At 36.9% G+C, this 24,864-nt stretch overlaps 2 protein-coding genes across 3 annotated transcripts; both read left to right on the top strand.

The window, feature by feature from the left end:
- Window positions 1–116: 116 nt before the first annotated feature.
- dsd (attractin-like protein dsd) lies at window positions 117–7,185 on the top strand. 2 transcript variants are annotated; one of them, XM_066293783.1, is made up of 19 exons: window positions 117–652; window positions 917–1,138; window positions 1,194–1,317; window positions 1,378–1,529; window positions 1,779–1,821; window positions 1,873–2,416; window positions 2,473–2,653; window positions 2,852–3,122; window positions 3,297–3,745; window positions 4,035–4,203; window positions 4,260–4,363; window positions 4,470–4,573; window positions 4,655–4,791; window positions 5,125–5,353; window positions 5,414–5,633; window positions 5,745–5,909; window positions 5,964–6,090; window positions 6,149–6,302; window positions 6,706–7,185. In XM_066293783.1, exons 1-19 carry the CDS (start codon window positions 414–416, stop codon window positions 6,870–6,872), a joined length of 3,801 nt encoding a protein of 1,266 aa, XP_066149880.1. In that variant the 5' UTR covers window positions 117–413; the 3' UTR covers window positions 6,873–7,185. The 2 variants fall into 2 exon arrangements, with proteins under 2 accessions (XP_066149880.1, XP_066149879.1); XM_066293782.1 differs by having other exon boundaries at window positions 6,688–7,185.
- Window positions 7,186–7,808: 623 nt separating this feature from the next.
- On the top strand, window positions 7,809–24,739 carry snky (sneaky). The gene is made up of 22 exons (XM_066293769.1): window positions 7,809–7,955; window positions 8,008–8,345; window positions 8,393–8,568; window positions 8,619–8,949; window positions 9,011–9,197; window positions 9,846–10,002; window positions 10,057–10,174; window positions 10,221–10,427; window positions 13,252–13,404; window positions 13,802–13,935; window positions 13,992–14,730; window positions 14,787–14,920; window positions 14,966–15,043; window positions 17,815–18,043; window positions 18,171–18,461; window positions 18,579–18,929; window positions 18,981–19,096; window positions 19,150–19,363; window positions 19,433–19,722; window positions 19,773–20,067; window positions 24,252–24,390; window positions 24,445–24,739. The coding sequence occupies exons 3-22, from the start codon at window positions 8,529–8,531 to the stop codon at window positions 24,634–24,636; spliced, it is 4,395 nt and encodes a 1,464-aa protein (XP_066149866.1). The 5' UTR covers window positions 7,809–7,955; window positions 8,008–8,345; window positions 8,393–8,528; the 3' UTR covers window positions 24,637–24,739.
- The last annotated feature ends 125 nt before the right edge of the window (window positions 24,740–24,864 follow it).

Below are 24,864 nucleotides of genomic sequence, written 5' to 3'. Positions count from 1 at the left end.
TATTTATGGAGTTTATTGTACAAGATAACCTGCCCTGGAATTTTAGCATTGCCACATTTCCTACTCTTGTTTAACCATTAAATTCTCTAGCACGCAATGTTGCTGTCAATGTAATATGTCATACTATATAAACGTCACTGTAAGCTAAAAATTGTTTATTTGTTAAAATCTAAATAAAAATAACAATACAAGGCCTCTTTCAAAGATATTCAAGTTTATTGAGCCGTTTTGTCGATATTTCGAAATGGGACTTATCAGTAATTGAACTATTCCAACACCCTGATGCCCAGAAGGAAACTAAATACTCTGCAATCTTCTGAAAGATGGCCTCAATTCCTGGCACTACTTCTGAAAACTAATACTCTCCTTTCTTGAATGTATCGCACGTAGAATGGCCAAAGCAGCTTAAGGCAATGCTCGAACCATTCCAAATGTTTTTGTTTCTGTTCAAGTTCAAATACCGTCGAAAACTGAACACATTTTTCTATGCCAGCACAGTCTTGTATTTGGGGTTACTGATGCTACACAATGCTGTTGCCAAATGCCTGGATGATACTCAGTGTGGCAATCATGGGATATGCCAAAATGATACATGTATATGTTATGAGGGATGGCAGGGACCCCAGTGCCAGTTTTGTGGTGGGAAAGTTCGGTAAGTTCAGTAGTCACTCCAAAAGTAGTTGTTTATTTTAGTACATTTTATGATACATTCAATTTTAGTAAACTACTTTTAATAGCATGCTTTTAATGTGATTTTATTTCAAAACTGACTTCTTCAAAAATCAAAATTTAACTAAATGAAAGGTTAACTTGCAAACCTATTTTGGGGTAAAATGCAACAGTAATCAGTAAACTGAACTCAATCTGTAATAATTTGTCACTTTAACATATAACAAAACTATCTACTTACTCACAGATTGGGTGCTTCTAATGGAACAATACATGATGGCTTTGGCAATTATTCATTATCTTCAAAATGTAGCTGGCTAATAGATGCTCCTGATAAAACAATCACTCTACATTTTGAGGAGTTTGCTACTGAATGTGGCTGGGATCACTTGTATGTGTTTGATGGGGACTCAGTCAACTCCCCTTTGTTGGCTGTATTCAGTGGTTTAATGTATTCAAATGGTTACAAGTATGTTTTCCTAAAGTTTCTCTTCAAAAAAAATGTTTACAAATTAAAATTTTAGAGTTAGGAAAATACCAGAAGTGACTGCCACGTCTGGGGCAGCTTTGGTACATTTTTTCAGTGATGATGCCTATAATATGTCAGGTTTCAATATTACTTATAGGCTGAATGCTTGCCCATCAGTGGTGAGTATTGGGTTATCTTAGAAGGGTGCTTAAACTAATGTTAATTGGAATTTTTCTCAGACATCAGGGGTGAATTGCTCAGGTAATGGAGCCTGCATTGATGGAATATGTACTTGTGATGGTGGTTGGGATGGGGCAGCTTGTCATTTGCGGAAATGTCCAGATGATTGTGGAGCACATGAAAATAGGGGTGTTTGCGAGCCGGATCGAGGGTAATTTTAATTTATCAGCCCTTTTCTTAACTGGTAAACTGCTGGATAAATGAAACATATAGTATCAAAATGTTGGGACAATTGTTATCATCCCAAAAACTGTTCAACATAGTAATTTAATCAAATTTTGTGAAAAATTTGGTGGTTAATTCTAGAATTTGAAAATATGAAATTTCTCTCAGTAAAATTCGCCATTTACATCTGATTTGGTGAGCACTTTCACAATTCTCACTAAAACAACTGTTTCAGATGCCACTGCATTGGAGAGTACAAAGGAGATGACTGCAGCCAGGTTGTGTTTTTCTTTTTTTTCTGGTTAGATACTATAGAAATATATTTTTAGCTTGCCAGTAGAGGTTACTGGGAAGCAGTAAACATTCCCAGCTACGTGCCTCCGGGCTCCGCCTCTCATTCCTCAATAGTCTGGAAAGACTCTATGTATGTGATCGCTGGTGAGAGATACGATTCGAGACATAGAAGCTTTATGTATATTTACGATTTTAATGGCAATGTGTGGGAGACTCCTCACATCAACAAAGGCCCTGTAATGCGATACGGACATTCCACTGTTTTGTATGGGGATAAGATATTTTTATACGGGGGCGTTTTGGGTAATAGGGGAACTACGTCCGAATTGTGGGCTTTTGATATTAGCGCTAAAACATGGGAAAATATCACGGTGAAGGCGGATTCATGCAACGACAGCACTCTTATGTGCGGTCCCTTGAAGTCTGCTGGACATACATCTACTATTATCAACAATAATACTAACAAAAAAGCGGATAAGATGGTGGTGATTTTTGGACATTCACCCCAGTTTGGATACTTGAACACTGTTCAGGAGTACTATTTTGGAACAAGGGAGTGGCATATTGTGAATACTAGCGGTAAGGAAATGTGGGGAGCGTTCGTAATTTGCGATTATTTTTGAATCAATAAGCAGGATATCCAGTCAAAGGTGGGTATGGGCATAGTGCTGATTGGGACCCATTAACTTCCAAAATCTATGTCTATGGAGGCGTAGTTTCAGAGAGCGAATCTGCACAGCATTTGAGCAAGAGTTTATATTCTTATGATCCGAATGAGAGAATTTGGACTTTATTAGCTGATGCTCCATCTGCACGGTGAGTTTTTCAGCTATAGTGCATATAAGAAAAATGTTAATTTCATCGATGTCGTTATCTTCTGCGTTAATTCAATAGATATTTTACCTTAGTTTTCTTTTACTCACAAACTTTTCATTACAATATTATCTAATATATCTGTCCTTATTGTACGATATATAATTTTATTTGTGTTCAAACTATACGTTTCGCTTTCAGATTTCTCCATTCCGCCACATTTATTTCCGGCGGGTTAATGATTGTGTTCGGTGGCAATCCTCACAACGATACGTCTTTCAGCTTCGGCGCGAAATGCTACAGCGCCGAAGTAATTACATATGACGTATTATGCGACTGTTGGAATATTCTCAATGTGCATAAAGACCTGCACGCCGATTTGGCCCGATTCGGCCACTCCACCGTCCTCTTTGAGGAATCCATGTACATTTATGGGGGCTTTGATGGACAAATGTTGAACGATATGTTGAAGGTTCGTCCTTAATTCTTTCTTGGGACTGACTTTTCAATATTTAGTTAGAGAGTGACAGCCATCGATTAATAACAATCTGGCAGATGAATTGTTTTTTTATACGTGTTTTATCTTATACCTTATCAACTATAATAATCATCCCTAAATATATCTTAATATAATTTAATCTTCCAGTTCACTCCGGGAAAATGCGAGTACTTTAATAGCTCCAATAGTTGTTTGAGTGCAAGACCCGGTGTCAAATGTGTCTGGGACATTAAAAATCTCAAGTGTGTGCCAGTGGGTCTAGCTCCGAAGCAGGTGTTGCGGGACAGTAGGGAGGACGGGCCCTTTATAAAGTGTCCAGAAAAGAACAGAAGCAGCATTCAGCAGGCCATTCTAGCCAATACTGCAAAATGTCACCTGATGGAGGATTGTCTCAGTTGTGTGCACACTACTGCGGAATGTGTGTGGTGCAATGGGGCCTGTATGCACGAGAAAAGATGCAGGCCTACTGCATCTTCTAACTTTACTGAAATTAGTCTGATTAGTTTGGATAGAAGCGATTTATGCCCTGCCGATTCCAAACCAGTTTGCAAGCAACTGCATACCTGCACGGCGTGTACATATCAGCAGGCTTGCAGGTGAACCTTTACTCATAACATATTTTTCCAGCAGCTGATTAGTAGTAACTCATAACACATTTCATTAATATACAGGGTGCAACAAAAGTCTCGAGAAAAAATATTTTCGTTAAAGTTAATAATTTTTACATATGACACGAATCCATATTACTGAAAAAATTGATCGAAATGTGAAAATAGTATTATGTTTAGTTTTTTTGCTCTCAGTTGAAGGAAAAATATTATAATCAACACATTTGAATTATTAATATATTTTTTGATTAAATTACTATTTTTGGAATGTACCCAGATGGCGGTTTGAGCATGCCAAATGTGTGGCTTTGCCCCCACTGAATACGTCTGTGGAGGCGCATGAGCCTGCGCAATGTCAGAAAGTATGTTCGGAATTTACTTCATGTCTTAACTGTACGCAGGAAGAGTGCATTTGGTGTCAGAACGAGGGGAGATGTGTCGATAAGGTGCGCATTTGACTGAAACTTGAGGCTTTTATCACTTTTTTATCTTTTATTTGCAGAACGCTTATACTTCCACGTTTCCTTATGGTCAGTGTAGAGAATGGACCACGATAGGGTCAAAGTGTCGCTCGAGGGGCACTGAGGAAAATAATTCTCAATGCAGGTAGGTTTTTTTTTGTATTTTGTTCGTAAAGCTAAATATTTTTTTTATAAATTGTGTAAAATAATGTTTTGTTTAATTGCTGACTGTAATTTTCGTGTTTTTTAAGTTTTTATAAAACTTGCTCGAAATGCCGAGACGATCCAGCTTGCGGATGGTGCGATGATGGTTCAAATACGGGACTGGGAGAATGTATGCCTGGTGGTTATGTCGGTAAGTCTAATAGTAGATCTAGAAGTTAATATAAACTTCCAGATTTGAAACAAAAAGCTTTTCAATCCTTTTTTTGTTCAGGACCGACACTGCACACCTATTCCCTACCCCACCATGTCTGTTCGGCGGAACGCTGGCATTTTACCACTTGTCCTTTATGTGAATGCAATGGACATGCGCATTGCAAGGGCAATTCTAGTTCCTGTGATACTTGCGAAGTAAATATATTATTAACATGTTTAGAAATATAAGCTGTTCTGTGTTTAGAATTTTGACATTTTGAGTAAAACAAAAAGATTAAGTTCATACGAATAGAGGTCGACAAATGTTTTCAGTGCTTAGATATCGGAGCCGCTTTCTCTCGATTTTCTCATTAAAACTGATTATGATTTCAAAATTATGTGATTTTTGAAATGGTGATGCGAACAACTATAATTTGAATGTTTTGGTATTATTTTATAATACCAAAAAAAACATTAATTAATTAAAATGTTAAATAAACATTTTTGACACTAAGCTTGGACCCTTTGAAATCAACGGATGGTTTTCAGAACTTGACGACCGGTGCTCATTGCGAAACCTGCAGATATGGCTATTGGGGGAGTCCGGTAAACGGAGGTAGATGCCAGAGATGCGAATGTAGGGGCCACGCGGATGACTGCCATCGCGAAACCGGCAAATGCCATTGCCGAACAAAAGGGCTGATTGGTGATCAGTGCGAAAAGTGTGATGCTGCTAATCACTACAGACACGACTTGTGGAACAACGGTTCCTGTTATTGTATGTTGCCAACTTTCTCCGTAGCTTGTAATAATTTATGGAAATATTGTGGATTTGTAGATGATCTGACTATAGACTATCAATTCACGTTCAATTTATCCAAGAAGGAGGACCGGCACTTCAGGCAAATAAATTTTAGAAACTCGCCGCAAAAGCCGGACATTGACGTAGATTTTTCGGTTCTTTGTTCCGAGACGGCCAAGATGAATATCACCATTCGGAGATTTAACACTCCTGAAGAACAACCGATTTTCTCTGTTATAAATTGTACCAATTTTCGGTAAGATTTAAAGACGATTACAGAGGTTTAGATCTTTATATGTTTTCTATTTTTGTACTTTTTTGACTTGATCTCGGGTAAAGATCTGTATATTTCGTCCTTTTTCCGCAGGCATCGCTTTGCCAAGTCGGAATATGCCTTTGGGTACGAAAACAATGTAACTCTTACAACATTTTACGTATACGTCTTCGATTTTCAACCGCCATTGTTGATCCAGATCTCCTTTTCACAGTATCCGAAGCTAAATTTGCAGCAGTTTTTCATCACGTTTTCATCGTGAGTTGTTCTGAAATGCGGAAAATTCAGAAAAAATTAAAAACCAAATTTCAGATGCTTCCTGCTGCTTCTTGTTGTGGCAGGTATTTTGTGGAAAATCAAGCAACGTTATGATATGTACCGCAGACGACAACGGCTTTTCGTCGAGATGGAGCAAATGGCTTCGCGGCCCTTTTCCCAAGTAAGATTTACCTTAACTTGTGTGTGTTCGTCCTTTCATTCACTTATATTTAACTTAGGTTTTAGTAGAATTAGAGAAACAGAAAGCCATAGATCTAATCGAGCTTTCCAAACGAGAGAGGAGGAAAAAGGACGCTCCGAGTCCAATAGCTTTGGAGCCTTGCGAGGGCAGCAGAGCTGCCGTGCTGAGTTTACTAGTGAGGTTACCCACAGGTAATTTCTTTATCGGGATTATTGCTGCTTTATGAAAAATTTTTGTGTAAAATTTTTTTTGCAATTGTCCGAATTAGATCCTTGTGGTCTTTGCTAAGGAAAACATTTATCAAATTACTTGAATCTAGATAATTTTCAGAAATGATATTATAGTAACTGAGAAAATTTTTAACTGCGAATTTGCATCAAAAAATAAAATACTATAAGGCTGAGAGGATAGAAGAAAAACAGTCTTGTGCCAAAAAAGTAAATTCAACTACTATAGAAATCTAGAAAATTCTCGATAACTCTAATTTTGATTATTTTTTGAAAAAACTGCTTTTAAGGCTCATCAAGCGAGTTATTAATTATATTTATATTTCCTTGTAATTATCAAAATTACAAGGGGATTTTTCTGTTATAGGTTGTGAACCTTATACAGCACGAGGGCAATCAGCAGGACTGGCAATCGCTAGTGCTTTGGTGACTTTAGGAAATCCGAGGCGATTGAGCATCGACCACATGAAGATCGAAACGAAAACGGTAAAAGGGCGGAAAGGACAGAGCCAACATCCTGATAGCTGTATTTAGTCGTTTTCCGTCTTTTAACTCCGGGGACATCTTATTTTAATTTATCCTTTACGCTTTCCTTAGGTGGCTATAAATACTATATTAATATTAATAATAATCGAGGAAGAGACTTTTAAGGTATTTGTGTTACTTATTTATTAAGTTTTTTATTTATTTGTTTAGATAATTATTCTCGACAGTCGATCGATGCGGGTGTCATATATAGTGATCTGATTACGTCCGAGATTTGCCGTTATTACGATTTTCCAGCTAATAAAAAGACAAAATACTGTTTATGTATTAGGTTAACAAATTAAATTACGTTGCACTGAAAGTTTTACGACAAATTTTCCTTTATCCTTTCCTCGTTAATTTATTTTGGGTTTTGTCATTTGATTTCAAGAAAATTATCTTTTTTGTTTCTAAAGGTGTTTTTTTTTTCAGTAGTCATTAATGAGTTTCTACATAGTCGTGATAAAAATCTACCATAACCGACAAGCTAAAGTAATCAAATCATCATCAGAACGTTCAATCATCCCCCTCAACAAACAGTTTATCCGATAGGGAACAAAAATTACTTTTCCGTAAGTAAACATAGAAACCCGAAATTGATAAAGTCACGAATATTACTTTGATATGAATAACCAAACGTCATAATTTACTTCTTTTCGTTCGTAACATGCGGCTACTTCTGATCATTTTTATGATCAATCAATCACTGGCCTACTCAACCCAGTATATGAATGTGTTAAAGTTTTTCAGAGGATTTAATCAGATACTGCATTTTGGATGCAATAGATATGGTAAATTAGGCTAATAAAAGATTTGGAAGAAAATTTCCATAAACATTTTTTGACCGCTGCTCAGTCGTATGGTTTCATGGAAATTATCTTTTTTTATTGGTCAATTTGATTTTTCAGTAATTATTAACGATGTTCTGCAGAGGCAGTTTATACTGCTAAATATTTGTGGAAAACTGGCTTTCCTCACGCGTGGATAAGAAGCCCTCAAACGTTCATCAAAGCTGCCTTAGCACTTCCTGCAGAACATACAGTGTTTTTGATTGATTTCCAATGCCTGCAATCCATCGAAGTCCTTTTACAAGTCTTAAACAATAATGCTAAATCTTCGCACAACATAATTTGTGCTGTTTTAGGCAAAGAACTATCACTTATATTCGTCCCCCTTCAAGTGGATTTTGTATAAAGCAAATCTGGATTCAGAATCCGAAATATTGCTAGCAAGCTTACCTCTCTTAGTCGAGAGCGATTTCAACCTAATTTGGGACAAGCAGGAAAAATATGCAAAGATTTTCAAGAAGCATCTCAAGTCTTCAACCCTGGAGAAGCATTACTTTAACCTGACCCTTGATGATAGTTTTAACCCGTTTAGAAACGACGTTTTGCTGCGAAGCAGGAGGCAGTTACATGTGACTTTAAATGCCTGTATTGTGATCACGAATAACGACTCTTTAAATCATCTTACCGATAAAAGGTAAGAACTCAAAAACGGTTATCAAACACGTAAAAATTTCCTTCAAGGTACAAGCACATTGATAGCATAACCAAAGCTAATTATCCTGTCGTACATTCGCTAGCTTCAATATATGATATAACGCTAAATTGGACAGTGGTCAATACTTGGGGGTATAAAAACAATCACTCTGAGTGGAGCGGGATGATGGGGCAACTTACCAAAAAGGAAGCTGATATTGGAGGTGACTTCTAAATCCCAGATCTCTTCAGGCCATTCATGATTTTCTTCCAGGAACTGCACTATTTTTCACTAGAGATCGCATTGACCTCATCGATTATATTGCCATGATATCCCCTACAAGATCTAAATTCATTTTCCGACAACCAAAACTTTCCTATGTGAATAACGTGTACACCCTTCCTTTGGACATCAAAGTTTGGTTTTCCACCGCACTATTAATGCTCATAATGGCCTTAATGTTGTTCTTGGTGATGAAGTGGGAGAACATGAAAAATCAGTTTTATCATTTGAATCAAACGGAGCTGAGTGGATCACTTAGAGACGTAATTTTCATCACTTTAGGGGCACTGTGTCAGCAAAGTGCTGCGGCTTTACCTCATAGGTTTTATATCAAATGAACCTTTTTTAATGAAAATGGGTTATCTCAAATGGTACAATTTCAGTTCTCCTGGAAGGATTGTTACTCTTTGCCTGTTTATTTCGCTAATGTTCATGTATGTCTCATATTCGGCAATTATCGTTGCTTTGTTGCAAACCTCTTCCAACAGCATCAAGACACTGGAAGATTTGCTCAATTCCAGAATTGAGGTTGGTGTTGATGATACGGTTTTTAACCATTTTTATTTTACGGTAAGTTTGAATACAATAATCATTGACTATACTGGGAAAACCATGAACGTTGGCATTAAAACCTGTTCTAAAAACAGTTACTCCATACATTGAAATACTAAAATTTTTGCGATTTGAAAAGGACTTGTTTTGCCTCTGATCCAGAATTTCTAGAACAGTAACATGCATTTTAGGAAATCTACATTCTATTCAGTTAGTGCAATCAGAGATTTTTTTTACGATTTCTGAAAACCACAATAGGTATTCCCCGCCTTTGGTTATTGTGTCTAGAAAATTAGTTTGAGTTCTGAATTATTAAAAGAATTGAGGCTTCTGGCTCGAGTCAGGGGCGTACAGAAATATTTGAAAATATTATAAAAGAGAGAATTATGAATGATGGGAAATAAATTTCAGGGCAGTAAAAAGACAGAGGCGTATATATTACAATTTTCAAATAATAAGAATTGGCCAAAATCAGACAAACCAAAGAAATTGCAAAAAAAAATTGGAAAATTGCTAATTATTTGCTATAAATTTAAATAGGTATAATAAACACAGGAATGTACTATACAGGACGGGTGTAACACAATTTGGAAATATGAACCAAAAATAAAACTTTAAGGGGGGTAAAAGCTTTCATCCGTTTATCTCTTTCTTTGTTCCGATAAGACTGCCAGTGAACCCACCAGAAAGGCAATTTACGAGAAAAAGGTTTCTCCTCCAGGGAAACCTGCCAATTTCCTCCCAATTGAGGAGGGAATACACAGAATGAGACAAGGTCTTTTTGCATTCCATGTGGAGACTGGAGTTGGCTACAAATTAGTGGGTAAATAATTGTCAAATTTCACGTTTTAAGGGTAATAAAGTTTCATTTCTACAGGAGAAACTTTCAAGGAAGATGAAAAGTGCGGCCTGCAGGAAATTCAGTATCTGCAGGTGATCGACCCATGGCTGGCAATACAAAAGAACTCTTCGTATAAAGAGCACCTGAAAGTTGGGTAAGGGTTGAAATTTCGAGGATAGTTGGCAACATTGAGAAATTAGTTTACGACTTTTGCAAGAAAATGGCGTTCAACAAAGGGAAACTGAGTTGATTTACACAAAGAAACCTCCCTGCCATTCGAAGGGGTCGAATTTCGTCAGCGTTGGGATTGTAGATTGCTACGCACCGGCGGTGATTTTGGCGGCAGGATTGGCGGCCTCTGTAGTGCTTTTCATTTTAGAAGTTTATGCTCAACATATTGTTTCAGTGTACTTTACAAATGAAGAATAAAATTGTGAAGTTTGCCATTGAAGTATGAGTCGAACAAAGTAGATAAGATTCCTGAGAATCGCGTTTGAGTACAATTCCATCCCATTCTGTTAGCCACAAAATGAAAATTAATACGATTTTATCCAGCTTCGTTGAAAACAACAATCTCCAGGATGAGATAACTTAGTTTGCCCGATTTCGTAATGCTTTATAACCTAAACAAATGCTTCTCTTCATCATTAAAGTTCGATTAAAATGGCATAAACGATTATTTTGAGCTATGGAAATTTCGTATTTAGATAGAATTTCGTAGATTTCCGTATACCTGCGTGATTGAAAGAACTAGCAAACATTCTTTCTCAGTTCTAGCATAAAATTGGACAAATTAGTATACAAATTTGTATAGTTTGAAATCGTACCTCGTACCAAAATCGTTGAAGATACTGCAATTTCCAAAATATTAACGTCCGTCATGCCAATGGTTTTCCCCATCGTATATGGTCTTTAAGGGTCTTGATAACATTTATCACATGAAAACCAGTGGCGTAGTGCGTCTCTACTAAAGGATTTATCAACCCAAAACCTTTCAATATTCATAAAGGTTGTCCTAGAGAAAAGTGTCCACGTTGAATATCCTTTCAGTTGCTTGTTAAAGAAAAAATCAGCGAAATATGTCAATTTTGATAGGGAGGGAGACATCTTTTGGTAAAAAAGTTGTTTTCGAGATTTCATCCGTCTCCCCCTGGAGACCTCCCCTTTGAAATGTCCAGACTTGAAAAGTCGTTGAGTTATACCTCGTTTGAAAGGTAATTTTATTTTCTACATGGTCGAACTTTTATTTTTTATTTTTGTACGTCGGTCTTGCAAAAACTACACAAAAACCAAATAACCCGATTTTAACCATGCATGTTGTTGTAATAAATACTGAAAGTGCATAGTTAAACTAAAAACGTCTCGACGTGCCAAATCTGTTGATAACAATGACATTTTTAACATTCCATTTAAAATTGATAAACTCTAATTTTTTTGAAGCAACATTTTATTGATATTTTCCTTTGCACTTAGTGCTTTTAGTATGTCGTGGCACGACATTACTTTACAGTTCGTTAAATTTTTAATTTGATTAAAATGGTTTACACGTTTCAAGAGACAATACGAGTTGTGAGTTTGTATTACAAAAACATTAATTCCGCACGAGCGGTAGCTCGTATCTACATTTTAAATTATCTTGACAAAATGGTATGCCACCCTTATGTATATAAGTTGCTAATTAATTTTAATGAGGATGATACCGTTCAAAATAAAAAAACACAAAGTTGACGGTCCAATAAGAGATGATGAATTTCGAATTGCGATTCTGGAACACATTCAAATGGACAACAGAACGACTGTATGAAAAATTGATGAGGAATCTGGCGTTTCAAAAAGTGCTACTCATAGAATTTTAAAAGAAGTAAAATTCCACCCTTGTGTGATAAAACTAGTACAGCTATTAAATAAGGATGATTTTGACCGTTGGTTAGAATTTTGTGAATCCTTTAATAACATATTATATTTATACAGGCGTTTCTTGAATAATACAACATTTTTTGATTAATCTTCATTCTATTTAATGGTGAAGTTAATAGACATAACTGTCGTTACAGGAGCGACGTCAATTCTCATTTCATTTCAAAAACTAATACTCAACAACTTCGAAGATTGATCGTTTGAACAGGGATTTTGGGTGATCACGTTGTTGGACCGTTTTTAGTTTTTGGAAACTTGAATGCAAAAAACTATTTATAACTTTTACAAGATGCCATATCTCCCAGGATAGCTGAAATATTTGAACAAGATCGCCACCTCTTAGAACAAGAATTAATTTTTGAATAGAATGGAGCGCCTTCATACTGCTGTTGTCGGACAATGTCTAGATAAGGAATTTTCAGAAAAATACATTAGCAGAAGAGTTACAGTGGCGTGGCCTGCAAAATACCCCGACCTTAGTCCCCTAGATTTTTTCTTATGGGGGGGACATTTGAAGACTAAAATCGATGACGCACAATCTGATTCCCTCGAGGAGTGCTCGAATCGTTAGAGTGTGGTCAGTAATGCTAGAAATGTTAGGCGATGTGCGCCAACGTTTTGAGGATCAGCTGTAGATGTAAATGGAAATTAATGGAAGTCACTTTCAACATTTCTTACGATAAAATAAATGAAATTAACAAAAGTCATTAAAAATATATTATTTGGTTTTTATTTAATTTCTAGAAGATCGACGCACAAAAATAAAAAAGAAAGGCTTGCCCATGTAAGGAACAAAAATTATCTTTCAAACGAGGTATAACACAACTCTTCTTCTAATTTTAAAGGATTAGTTTCCAGGGGAAAGGGATGAAACAAAATTTTCACTAAATGATGTCTCCTTCCCTATCAAAGTTAACGGGTTTTAACGTTTTTTTAACCAACAACAGAAAAAATATTCAAGGTGACCATTTTACCTGGGACGCCCTGTATTAAAACTGCGTCAATGGTTTTCTTGGTGGTGGAATCTAAATCTAAACTAAGTAAAAAAACACATGTTTCCCACAGAATATGCATTTCAATCCTATAATTCAAGGATTGATTATATGAGCACCGTTTTAACGAACAGATAAGTCAGTAATTACGGGTTTCTTCCTTCCCTGCAGAGCTTCAATTGTAAATTTATTATAAGCGTTAGTGCATGATCCTTCCTTTTATCACAAACATGAAGATCCGTGTTTTTAATTTTTGTTCCTATTTTTTGCTTTGCGTATCAATTAATACAAATAATGCAAATCAGCACAAAAACTTCCTTAGGAAGTCTAATGAATCTCATATTTATTCTTCAGATAGGATATTCTACATAAATGCTCGCAGATTATCAGCACTCGAATCGAGCTTCCCAATCCGTGATATGATGTTAAAAAAGACACATGTTGAAGTTGTATATCTTCATGATGAAAATGATGAGTAAGTGTATTATCATGAGGATTGTATTTTTAATTTTCTGTTAGATACTATAATATGTAAACATTTATATTGGAAACATGTGTATGCTCTATTTAGCTCTATGTATGCTCCTTCAACTCCTTTAAATATCTGCCTGAGATACCACTGCAAATTCTTTTAAAGTTAAAAAAACAACGTCTTTTTTAATTATGTTGAATACCATTCTTGTTAACAAGATGGACGCATTGCTAGGTTTTGAATTCTTTAAATTTGTTTAAAATTCATGCAGTACGTCTCTGGTTTTACTGTATCTACTTAAATTTACAGCTAATATTGGACAATTTTCTAAAATTTCTTTTCTAGTTACTTCAGTTTGGCTGATTTTGTTTAATTTTTCAACTTATACACATCTTTGCAGGCATACCCTCATCAGTAAATCAATTACCTCTTTAAATCGTGTCTTAATGGACAATCTTCTGTTTGGTTGGAATACGTCAACCCAATCACTAAAACTTGATCAAGCAAAACAAATGGAAAGTTTTGATTTGCTTGGTATGCGCAATAATACTTCAAAATTCATTTTGTTAATGAGTTTTTGTGTATTTCAGGAACACCTTTGACCACTTCGTTACACAAAGAATTTGAAGACCATTTGAGCATTCTCGGCCACGTGGCCTGTATGGAGAGAAAGTTAATCTTCAGAGCAGCTCCTCATTCCTATATTAGCAACCTCTTCACCCTGCCGTTCGACTCTTTTGTGTGGTATTGTTGTTTTGGGCTTTTGGCGGTCATTTTCATTTCCATGTATCTAGTGGTATATTGGGAGTGGAATGAGAGTTCTTTGAAGCTTTCCTTAAACCCTAGGTTTAATCTTAGACCCCATCCAATTGATATTCTACTCATGGAAGTCGGATCTCTCTCTCAGGAGGGGTCTGAGACCCAACCCAAGAGTAATTCCGGACGCATAATCTTCATCTGCACTTTAGTGTCTTTGATGTTCCTCTGCACCTCCTTTTCTGCTAATATCGTTGCGTTGCTTCAATCAACCTCTGAGAGACTGAATAGCCTGGAAACACTGCAGCAGTCCAGGATTTTGATTATAGGCAACTTAACTGAGGGGGATTCTCAGTTCTCGTCTGATTCTTTGATGGAGAATGACGTCAAGAGTATGCAAAGCGAGTTTATTGCGCTCAATGCAAGCACCTATGAGGTGTATTACTACGTCAATAAATTGTTCTTTGAGAACGAGAAGTGTGCTCTAAGGGAAATTCCAATCAGAAGAAGCAATGTGGACTTCTGGAGCTTTGTACATAGGGAATCCTCTTTGAAAGATTTTATGAAAACTCGGTACTAATATTTATGTTTCTTTGGGGATGATTTGTAATTGAATTTAGTGATTTCAGCATGATGAACCTGCAGGAAAAAGGAATCAAAAGTAGGGAGTTGCAAATTCATTTGCCTGGAAAGCCCCAATGCGATGGGTCTGCTGGAAGTTTCACCAGCGTGGGTCTTATTGACAGCTATGGAGCCTTCCTTGGTAAAATCTAAGCTATCGACCGACATTTCTCAAATTTTTTTTCAGTCGTTTTATCAGGAATCGTCATGTCAGGCATCCTATGCCTCTCCGAACTACTTTGGACCAATTATTTACATAAAACTAACTAAAGCCACAGCTCCTAATGTTTTAAAATAATTATAATTAGTGAGCAAATGTCATCTTATTAGCGGATTCAGGTCAATTAGCCAGAGAGCGAGTTGATGTCACTTCTTTTACAATTTCATCAGCCAAAATATTAATGATCGTTTCAAGTCGAGGAAACGAAAAATTTCATGCAAAAAGTGCAGAGATAAACGGTCAGCCATGTCAAAGGTCTTTTTCACATACAAAACAGGATTTGTGTGGTATTGAAAGGAATTTGAATGCGGGTTTTATGGGTTTTGAAGTGCCCGATTGTGGACAGACAAACTTATCTTAACAAATTTAGCATTGATCGCAATAATTAAAGTAGGTGCCGCACTCCATTTGATATACCGATATATTCCTTATCGGTATCTCTCAAACAATGTAAACATAGCCGAATCTGGCAGTAGTTATATTTAAGTGTAGGCAACCAGCAATATCCCTGCTACACGTTGCCATTTACTTGTAGGCCATGTGGCCAATTGAGTAGGTTTCTCTCCTTCGATTAAACTTCGAGGGTAGTTATTTGAACGAATTAACAAAAAAATATGCTTTTTTATATAAATTTAATGTATTTGTGTACTTATCTGAAGTATGTAATTATCTAATTCCTACTATCAAAACCCTCTAGTAAAAATGTCCAAAAATATGTCTCATAATTATAATATTTTGGGTAAATAGTAAATTAGCTTATTAAGGAATTTCAGATTGTTTTTAATCAACATAAATGAGCCTAAGAAGCATGTTACCGATCTGGTTTTTACGTAAATATTTTCATGATTTAATTGGTACTTAAAATTAATGACTGTTGACAAAAAGTAGCGGCACGACGTGGACATATTGAACTGCAGCAACTAAAATAATTTAAAATATGTTTTGTTATAGAAAAAGGATAAAATTTATTGAAGTGCCACTGGCTTTTTCCCAATCACTTAAAATTTTAATTATGGAGTGTGCTCCTTTAAACCACCCGGCGCTAATTTATCAACAGAGGCGCCGTGAGTACACATAATTAAGAATAGCAACGTTTAAAAAGGTTTATTGGGGCTTTAGAAAAGAGATCAATTTGATTGAAAGTTCAGTAGACTTTTCTTTTTTCCATGATAACCTGAGTGTTTTCGAATATTCCTAGTATATAATAAATTCTATTTCACTAGTCATAACCTGCAAAAAGCGCTAATTATTTTGAAAAATTGGCATAATGCCTTTTCGGCGATTACAATATTATGACAATGATTCTTCAGGATTAAACTCAGAAGCTAAGCTGCGGTTTGAGTTAAAAAGCTGTGATTTATTGTTGCTTCCTGGATCTGGGTCTGGACGAGTTCAATACTATCCAGAGCTTGACGGCACAGAGAGAAAAGAGCATTACATTCGAATACTACAATATTGTATTTTCATTAACATTTTATATAAATGAATTATTTGACATAGAGTACAAACGTGACACATAATTTAGTAAAAAAATTGGCACATATACAGTGTGATCAAACTCAAAGAACATCTCTCTTAAGTCAGACCTAATTCTCAGCCTAAAATCTCAGAAACTCATCACTGATATGCATTTATAAATAAATAATAATACTTCTCGCGGTTTCAGCACGCATTCACTGCCCGCTACTAGAAACACACGGCCATCAAAGCTATAGATCCCACACAATGGGTTTTTCTAGTCCCTTTCGTTGAATCAGCCTGGACATCCTGCACCAGCAACTCGCCATTTTCACTGCTGTTTTTCAGGACAATCTCCAACTCCACCATTTTGGTGCTATCACTATCACTTCTCAATGGAGAAACTGGTACCGTCTGATCCACGTTGTAAATGAAGAGATTTGAGCCTAGTGGTAGAGCCTGGTTGCACCTCAGAAGGGCGACTAGGATGATTGAGAAATGAACAACGTGTTTGGTCAACATGTTCGGATTGAGCTCGTGCTGGACTGAAGTGAGAGATGAGAGTGTTTATCGAGAGATAGGATCAAGTGCTTATAAAGTGAACAGCAAATTGCCGGCACGCTCAGTTAGTGGGGAAGTTTCATCGCCCAATGAAAAACAATTTTTCTTGACCTCCTGGATAAACGAGCCATACAATGGACCACTCAAGTCTACTGTTATCAAAGTTTTGGACATGTCACAGGTCAATAAGTCCACTTCTTGGTATTCAGGAATGTGGATTGAATTGGGGACTTTGGAAAATACGTTTTGGTACAATCACGTAATGTGCATTGCTCGTTACATAGTATTGTCGAATATAATTTGGGAACATTAAGGAGAATAGCCGGAACTAACTTGAACTATCTAGAAAAAACACTAAAAACTTCTAAGTGTATCGTCATTTGACATAAAAAAATCGAGTTACTACATACGTTTACGCCGGAGTGCCAGGTACGACTATCTTGGCACCATTCAAACACTGCAAACATACTTCAGACATAAGAAAAGTTTGAAATTTTGTATCGCTAAAACGGAAGAATGTAGAAGAATAAGTTTAAGCCCGTAGAAGCTTCTGTATGTGCGCCCCCTGACATTAAACAAAAATCAGGTTAATACATAGGTTGACACCGTATGAACAAGTACAAACTTCTAGGGGTACTATTCAGATAATGAGAAAATACCCACGTCACCTGAATAATCTGATAAGAGTGTTATAAACATGGTCAAATTCTATCAAAGCTGAATCAAGAAATGGCAGAAGCAGAGTACCTTCTTACGTACGCTCCTGACGTCAATTTTGACTAACTTATGACACTAAAAAATGTCACGCTTTAGCCCAGAAGATTTACTCAAATATCTGAAGAAATTCACCCTCTTTAACCACCTCTTCTTGACCGCTTCCAATGAGCATTTGAAGCTGAAGGCCATTTTCGGATTTATCTACGGGCTTTTTCTAGGGATTATTTTCCATAGATACGTGTTAACCGAGCTCAGCTTTACTGAAGAAGTTTCTTTTTGGTTAGCAATAGCAGTATGTCTTCTGTTGGGGTAAGCAGGCATCACATCCCATTCGAAGATCTCAACCAGGAGGGTAATTTCCATGCTAGGTTCTTAAGGAAGTTACCCTTCATATAAATTTGTAAATATGTATATTTTCTGGCCCTAATTCATGCAGGACTGGATTGGCTTCCTCTACTCAAATGAGATGTATTACTTTGCTGGCTTTCCCGAGTTTTGGGGGACGAGTGGGAAGAAGCGTCCTTAAGGCCATGGTCATTGCCATGGTCATTTCCGGCCCCATACAAAACGTCTCTCGCAACAGCGGGGAAGTAGTGAGGGTTTTTGCCTGCACAGCCACCCTGCAGTACAACTTGACAAAAACCAGATTCACCCTCATATTTACACCCTTTGTAGAGGCGATTTTCGGCATCAAGACTGAAATCAACGAAGTAAAAGATACCATCAGGTACCTAGTTCGATTTTCCAAAGTCACTGCCAGAAATCATTTTTCCCACGGAAATTACCGTGGTACCAAGTGACCATGAGTTCAATATTGTCGACGTCAGATTGTTCCTCTGCTTAGGGCTATAAGAGATATCTCAGCTCCTATAACTGGAGAAATCGAGGGCGAAGCTGCAATGAAGAAAATCCAAGAAGAAAACGATTATCTGGATCAAGTGGACGTAAGAAGTGTGGATAATGAAACTGGAATTCAAGCAGAGGCTGCAGTGTACGAAAAGCAATATTTGAAAAAAATTGAACAGCGTTGTTTGGGTCAATTGGTCAACGCCACCAGTAAGTGCCAGAGTATGTTCCAGAATGGATACGACAAGTGCTATGAGACTGTAACGTGGATAGCCGCTTGGCTCCTTTGTTGGCCCATGAAGCTGAATTTTGTGTGCAACATTGTTGACTCTTTAGGAGGAGATGGAAGGTCTCTTTGAGTTCCTCCAGACGAATCCATACAATTAATATAAATTCTCAGATGCGACCCTTCAAAGCACATCGATCCAGGGTTGGGAGAGGGCTACACGTACCTCCAGCACTCCCGGAAGTTTCTGTCTCAAAATTTCAAAGACGTAAAACTTCAATACAAGATAGGTCAAGACTGTGATGAATGTCGGTATATTTTAAGACTTCTCGAATCATTCTAGGGAAATTGAAGCAAATTAGGGACTTGAGAGATGCCAGAGACACTTCTGTTGCCATAATAAAGCAAGTCAAGTCCAAACAGGCATTTGTGAACACTATTCTCAATCTGGTGAAAAGATTATTAGCCTTTATATTCCTGAGGATCCTGATCAACAGTCAGGAATATGAAGAAAAATATTTAAAAGATTTGGAGTTCGATAATTTTTATATCACAAGGTATGAAATTGCGAGTTAATCTGAACCGACCTGAAAGGACCTGAACCAACCTGAACTAAATGATCACAGATATTTTCGAAAAATCGACGCTCGTCGCAAAGCCGCAGGCCAACCGACTCTCCTTCCTTTGAAAAAAATTGAACGCACCCTAATCGTAGACCCCCTAAGCCTCAAACCCCTGAAATCCGAGAGACAACACATGTTCAAGGAAACATTTCTGCTGATTCTAGAAATGCTGACTGCCGGCGTGTTTATTCTACTAGACAGTCTCTTCTATGAAGCGTTAGATCTCATACGAAGACATGCGAAAATTGACTATTTGACCACTGGCCGGCATGATTTATTTCTGCAAGTAAAAGGTAAGTGCGTGGTTTGCTCGATAGAACACTGCGTAATTCCGCTTGAGAAGGGACGGGGATGATAGCAGCTCTGCTGAGATCCTTGGTGAGAGGCTTCAACGTGAAGAAGCGCATTAAAATGGAGCGTAGCAATGAGCAGTGCCTGCCTAGACCTTCTAAATTGGAAAGATCCTACTTATTCAAGATCTTTGGAACTTATTTGGCAATTTATGTGATGATCTGGGTGCAGACGTACACCCAGAGGATGCGCAGGTGCATTTGCTCCTACTTCTTTCGAAGTCGAGAAAAACTCAGGACGCTTTTTCTGTACAATCGTACTTTGAAGCGAAGGATCGGACTCAGACAGTTAGTGTAATCTTCAGTTTTCAGTAATTTCCTATACTTGCTAATATACAGGGTGTCTCTAAAAAGTACGGAAAAAATGCTACCACACTTTCCTGAGGCTAAAATATGATGATCTAACCCAACTTAACTCAGTTCAAAAGTGGATGATTTCGGAGATACAGGGTGTCAAAAATTTAATTTTTTTTCAGTTTTTCATAAATATTTTTTTTTAACAACTGGTGAATTATCACAATATTTGGCTAGGGGTTTTTTTCGGGGTGACAAATTGAAATCTACTTTCATTTACATTGTAAAATGTAGGGAGCGCCACCCGCGGTACTTTGCACACATTTAAAACGAAATAACTCTTTTGAGCCACATTGTATTGTACTTCTAAATAAAATTTCTTATTCTACAAACGTCTTTTACCTAAAAAAAGATATACCTGGTAAGAGTTGATTTGAGCAACCGTTTGTGAGATATCTGGATTTAAAAAGTTCATTTCGTGTATGGCCGGAGGTAAATGTGTTGTTAATTTCATTCTTTAGTAAAAACAGTCAATAAAAGATCTATCAACGAATAGTTAATTAATAATAAACGCTTTTAACAAATGTTCATAACGACCTCCATTTTCGTGTATACAAAAATTGAACTCTCTGAAGCATTTCATCGTCATTTCTCAAAGCGTCAATTCCAGTTTGAATACGTCTCCTCAATTCATCTTCTGTATCTACTGGCCTAGAATACACGAAGGTTTGCAAAGTTTCCCGTAAAAAATAATCAATCGGGGTCATGTCAGGGAATCGAGCTGGCCAATTTGCGGGTGCATCATTGCCTCTACCTGTCCATCTATTTGGATATTGTTCGTTCAAATAATGATGTACGTTTAACGTAAAATGTGGAAGAGCACTGTGGTGTATAAATCACATTTTTCTGCGAAGTTCCAAAGGCAGGGGATCTAATAAGCCTGGAATTCGTTTAGCAGGTGTTCCACCATTTAGTCGAGGTGGTAAAATGACAGGACTAATTATGAACGTATCTATGATTCCTGTCCACACATTGATCTTAAACCCATGCTGATTATGGGTTACTTTAGTCGCATGAGGATTTTCCTCAGCGTAGACATGTTCATTATGCACATTAGTTTTATCACTTCGCGTGAAACAGGCTTCATCTATGAATAAAATTCTTCGTGTAAAATTTATATCTTGATTTCTGTATTCTTGCATAAACCGGCAAAAAGCTAGGCGTGGTTCACAATCATGGAGTAAAAGATCTTGTACCCATTGAACATGAAATCGGTGCAGTAGTTGTTCTCTGGTCACACTATTAACAGTATCTTTGCTTACCCCTAGCTTTAAGCCCAATCGTCTGCTGCTGAGTTTCGGACTTTCTTCAATCCGATTTAGAATATCTTCCTCAACTTCTGGAGTTCTCACCGTGCGTGCGCAATTGTAATTAATAGAAACAGGCGCAAACCTGTTCGTTTCACGCAGACGACTTTCAACTGCCGCGAAAGTTTTATGGTTTGGTAAGTGACAATTCGGAAATCTTTCACTGTATACTTTGCAAGATTGTAAACCATTTCCTTGGCAATATCCAAAAACCAATAACATATCGGTCATTTCTTCATTGGTATACTGTACAGCCATGATGAAAATTAAATTCGCAAATTGTTTGACAATTCACCGGTGCTTCCTAATTCTCTTTCACGATTTTTCAGTACTACTCGCAATTTAAAAAATAAACACCGGAAAAAAGCAACTATCTACTAAAAACATCAACAAGAACACCTCAGCAGCTCACAATCAGAAGCCTTTCAGGAATTTCACGAATTTCATCTACCAAAAGATATGCCATAATTAATCTTATTCTGATCAAAATTAATAATAATTAAACATTTTTAAATTCAGATATCTCCTAAACGGTTGCTCAAATCAACTCTTATCAAGTAAACCTTGTTTAGGTAAAAGAAGTTGAAGAATAAGAAATTTTATTTAGAAGTACAATACAGTGTGGCGCAAAAGAATTATTTCGTTTTAAATATGTGTAAAGTACCGCGGTTGGCGCCCCCTACATTTTACAATGAAAATGAAAGCAGATTTCAATTTGTCACCTCAAAACCCCCCCCTAGCCGAAAATTGTGATAATTCACCGGTTGCTAAAAAAAACATTTATGAAAAATTGAAACAAAATTCAACTTTTGACACCCTGTATCTCCGAAATTGTCCACTTTTGGACTGAGGTAAGTTGGGTTAGATCATCATATTTTAGCCTCAAGAAATCGTGATAGCATTTTTTTGCGCGTTTTAGAGACACCTGGTACAAGGAATTCATTTGAAAACTTACCACCTCAAATGTTGTAAAAACGGAAATACGTATGAAAATACTGAGTAGCAGTCTTGCAGGTTGCGAGGAGGAACGCTTCTGACATTGTATAAATGAACCTAACAGTCACCCCTTTCCACCCCGATATCCGCACTTGAAAATTTTGAATGGCACTCTCACTGAGTTGCACCTTACATTAAGGGTACAAAATACCGGTGTATTAAAAAATCGATTTGTCAAAACGTTTTCGAAAAATGACGAAAAAACGAAGGAAAAATCAGTATAATATTATTTGCCAATGGGACTAGAAACATCAACTTACCCTTAGCAAATGTGTAGGAATAATGTTTTTGATTTATAATTTTGTCGCATTTAAGTCACTATATATTAAAAATTATCTCCATTTTGTATTAAACACAAATACAAATTCAAATTTCTGTCGGATCTTTTGAAAAGTGTCTTCAGTAATGGTCCGACATTCTGCGGCAATACGATTTTTTAGTTCATTTATGTCTTCAGGATCTGATTTATAAATAACTGATTTTGGACGACCTGAAAGGAAAAAATCAAGACGCATTAAATCAGAAGGTCTTGGAGGCCATTTAATTGCTCCTCTCACTGCGCCAACTCACCCATCTGGAAATCGACCATTAAGCCATTGCCGCACCGGTATGACATACTGTGGCGGTGTCTCATCTTGTTGGACACACAAACATTTTCCTTGAGTAGATCACTGTCGTTGTGATCTACTTGCATAGCTACGGTCTCTGTTACAAAATGATTAATTGAGTGTTGTAACATACTGAGGCACACTTCACCATCGAGGTTACTACCATCGATGAATAATGGTCCCATAACAGTGCCTCCCAATGTTTCACCCCATACAGTAACTTTTTGAGGCTGCTGAGTATGGTTTTCCCGAAGAACGTGAGGGTTTTCACACCAAAAACGATAATTCTGGTTGTTAACAAAATCATTAAACTAAAATATCCACTCATCGGACAAAAGGATGTTTTTCACAAAATTTGAGATAGTGGTAATCAATGCTGTCGTGATTTCACAAAACTCAATTCTGCGATCGGGATCATCCTCATCCAGTACCCGATGAATTTGCATTTTTTATGGGTGGAACTTGTGTACTTCCGCCACTTTTGCACTGGAACCAATTGAAATTTCAGTTTGACGAGACAGACGAGACTTTTCTAATTGATATTGGTTCAGTTACAAATTGCCTGAGTACTTCGATTGTGACAGCCTCATTCAATATTCTCGTTTGATTCCATTTTAAATTGGTTACTGACTCTATCGTTATAATTTTTTTTATAAGTCGCTTTACGTAGAGAAGAGAAATATTTTTATGAGAATATTTCTCGATGAATACCCTAACGGTCCGCCGAGAGAATTGGTTATTTCGCACGCATCATACATTAAAATAATTTCCATTCTTCTATGGAATGTACCATGTTAATCGAGATGTTAATGCCACACAATCGAACACCATATAACAAATTTATTTATTTATTTACTTGTTGAACAGAAACAAATACAAAAAAATCTGGAGGGTTCGAAAATTTAATGCATGTAATTGAAATCGTGATATTGGTTTTTCGAAAACATTTTGAAAAATCGAATTCTTTAATTCACCGATATTTTACACTTTTAATTACCTTTATTATGAGGTGCAACTCGATGGGGGTGCCAATTAAAATTTTCAAGCAAGGTAGTGGGATGGCAAGGGGGACTATTAGGTTTACGGAGATAACATCAAAAATGTTTCCCTTCGCATCCTGAAAGACTTCCTGACTCAATACTTTCATATCTATTTCCGTTTTTATGATATTAGAGGTGGTAAGTTTTCAAATGAACACACTGTATAGACATATGAAGAAGAATTTGGAGAGAAAAGCCAGAGAAAGACGGCTGGAAGAGAACTACAACATTTTCCAAGCAATGACCACATACTTTCAGCGGTGTTCGTGGCTAAAATTCTTCAAAGTCGCCAGAAGGAAATGTTTGGTATAAAGAAAACTCGTAAGGATGTAATTTCTGTTCAAATGAACACTTTTCCAGTTATGCGAGGAGCCAGAACCAAGAAAACTAAGCAAACATATTGGGTGCCAAAATGAGGGATGCCACTTTATTTATTGTGAAGAATGCTGGGTTGATATGGGCACGAAGTGCCTGGTTTGTGCAGTAGAAGATGAACAAGGACATGTTACGGAGGATGATGACATCATCGAGTTTTCCGGCCAGGATGTCTGAAAATAGTCATTTGAAATTGTAGATTTGTAGTGTTGGTGCGTTTGTGGTGTTAAATTAAGATTCTGCTTCATTTCTGTGTGCTGCAAAGCATAGGACAAAATAAATTAAGAGGACATTTTGAAAAGTTTGAGCTTAAAGTCAAATACGCCTGGAAATACGTTGAAAGCTGATACGTCCTGTTCCCAAAGGGAAAGAAAAAAATATAAACAAAAAGGGAAGAAAGGTTGA

This window comes from Euwallacea fornicatus, chromosome 19 (assembly GCF_040115645.1).
Source record: "Euwallacea fornicatus isolate EFF26 chromosome 19, ASM4011564v1, whole genome shotgun sequence".
In the NCBI taxonomy this organism is placed as follows: domain Eukaryota; kingdom Metazoa; phylum Arthropoda; class Insecta; order Coleoptera; family Curculionidae; genus Euwallacea; species Euwallacea fornicatus.
This window is presented reverse-complemented; position numbering and strand designations above follow the sequence as displayed.

What these genes read in the sequence shown, in the direction of transcription:
- dsd (XM_066293782.1), top strand. Translation starts at nt 414, where the DNA reads ATGCTCGAACCATTCCAAATGTTTTTGTTTCTGTTCAAGTTCAAATAC. An exon ending in TTTTGTGGTGGGAAAGTTCG is followed by an intron (nt 653 to 916) that starts GTAAGTTCAGTA and finishes ACTTACTCACAG; the next exon opens with ATTGGGTGCTTCTAATGGAA. An exon ending in ATAAATTGTACCAATTTTCG is followed by an intron (nt 5,634 to 5,744) that starts GTAAGATTTAAA and finishes CTTTTTCCGCAG; the next exon opens with GCATCGCTTTGCCAAGTCGG.
- snky (XM_066293769.1), top strand. Translation starts at nt 8,529, where the DNA reads ATGATGGGGCAACTTACCAAAAAGGAAGCTGATATTGGAG. An exon ending in GCAGTATGTCTTCTGTTGGG is followed by an intron (nt 18,044 to 18,170) that starts GTAAGCAGGCAT and finishes TAATTCATGCAG; the next exon opens with GACTGGATTGGCTTCCTCTA. An exon ending in TCTTTAGGAGGAGATGGAAG is followed by an intron (nt 18,930 to 18,980) that starts GTCTCTTTGAGT and finishes ATAAATTCTCAG; the next exon opens with ATGCGACCCTTCAAAGCACA.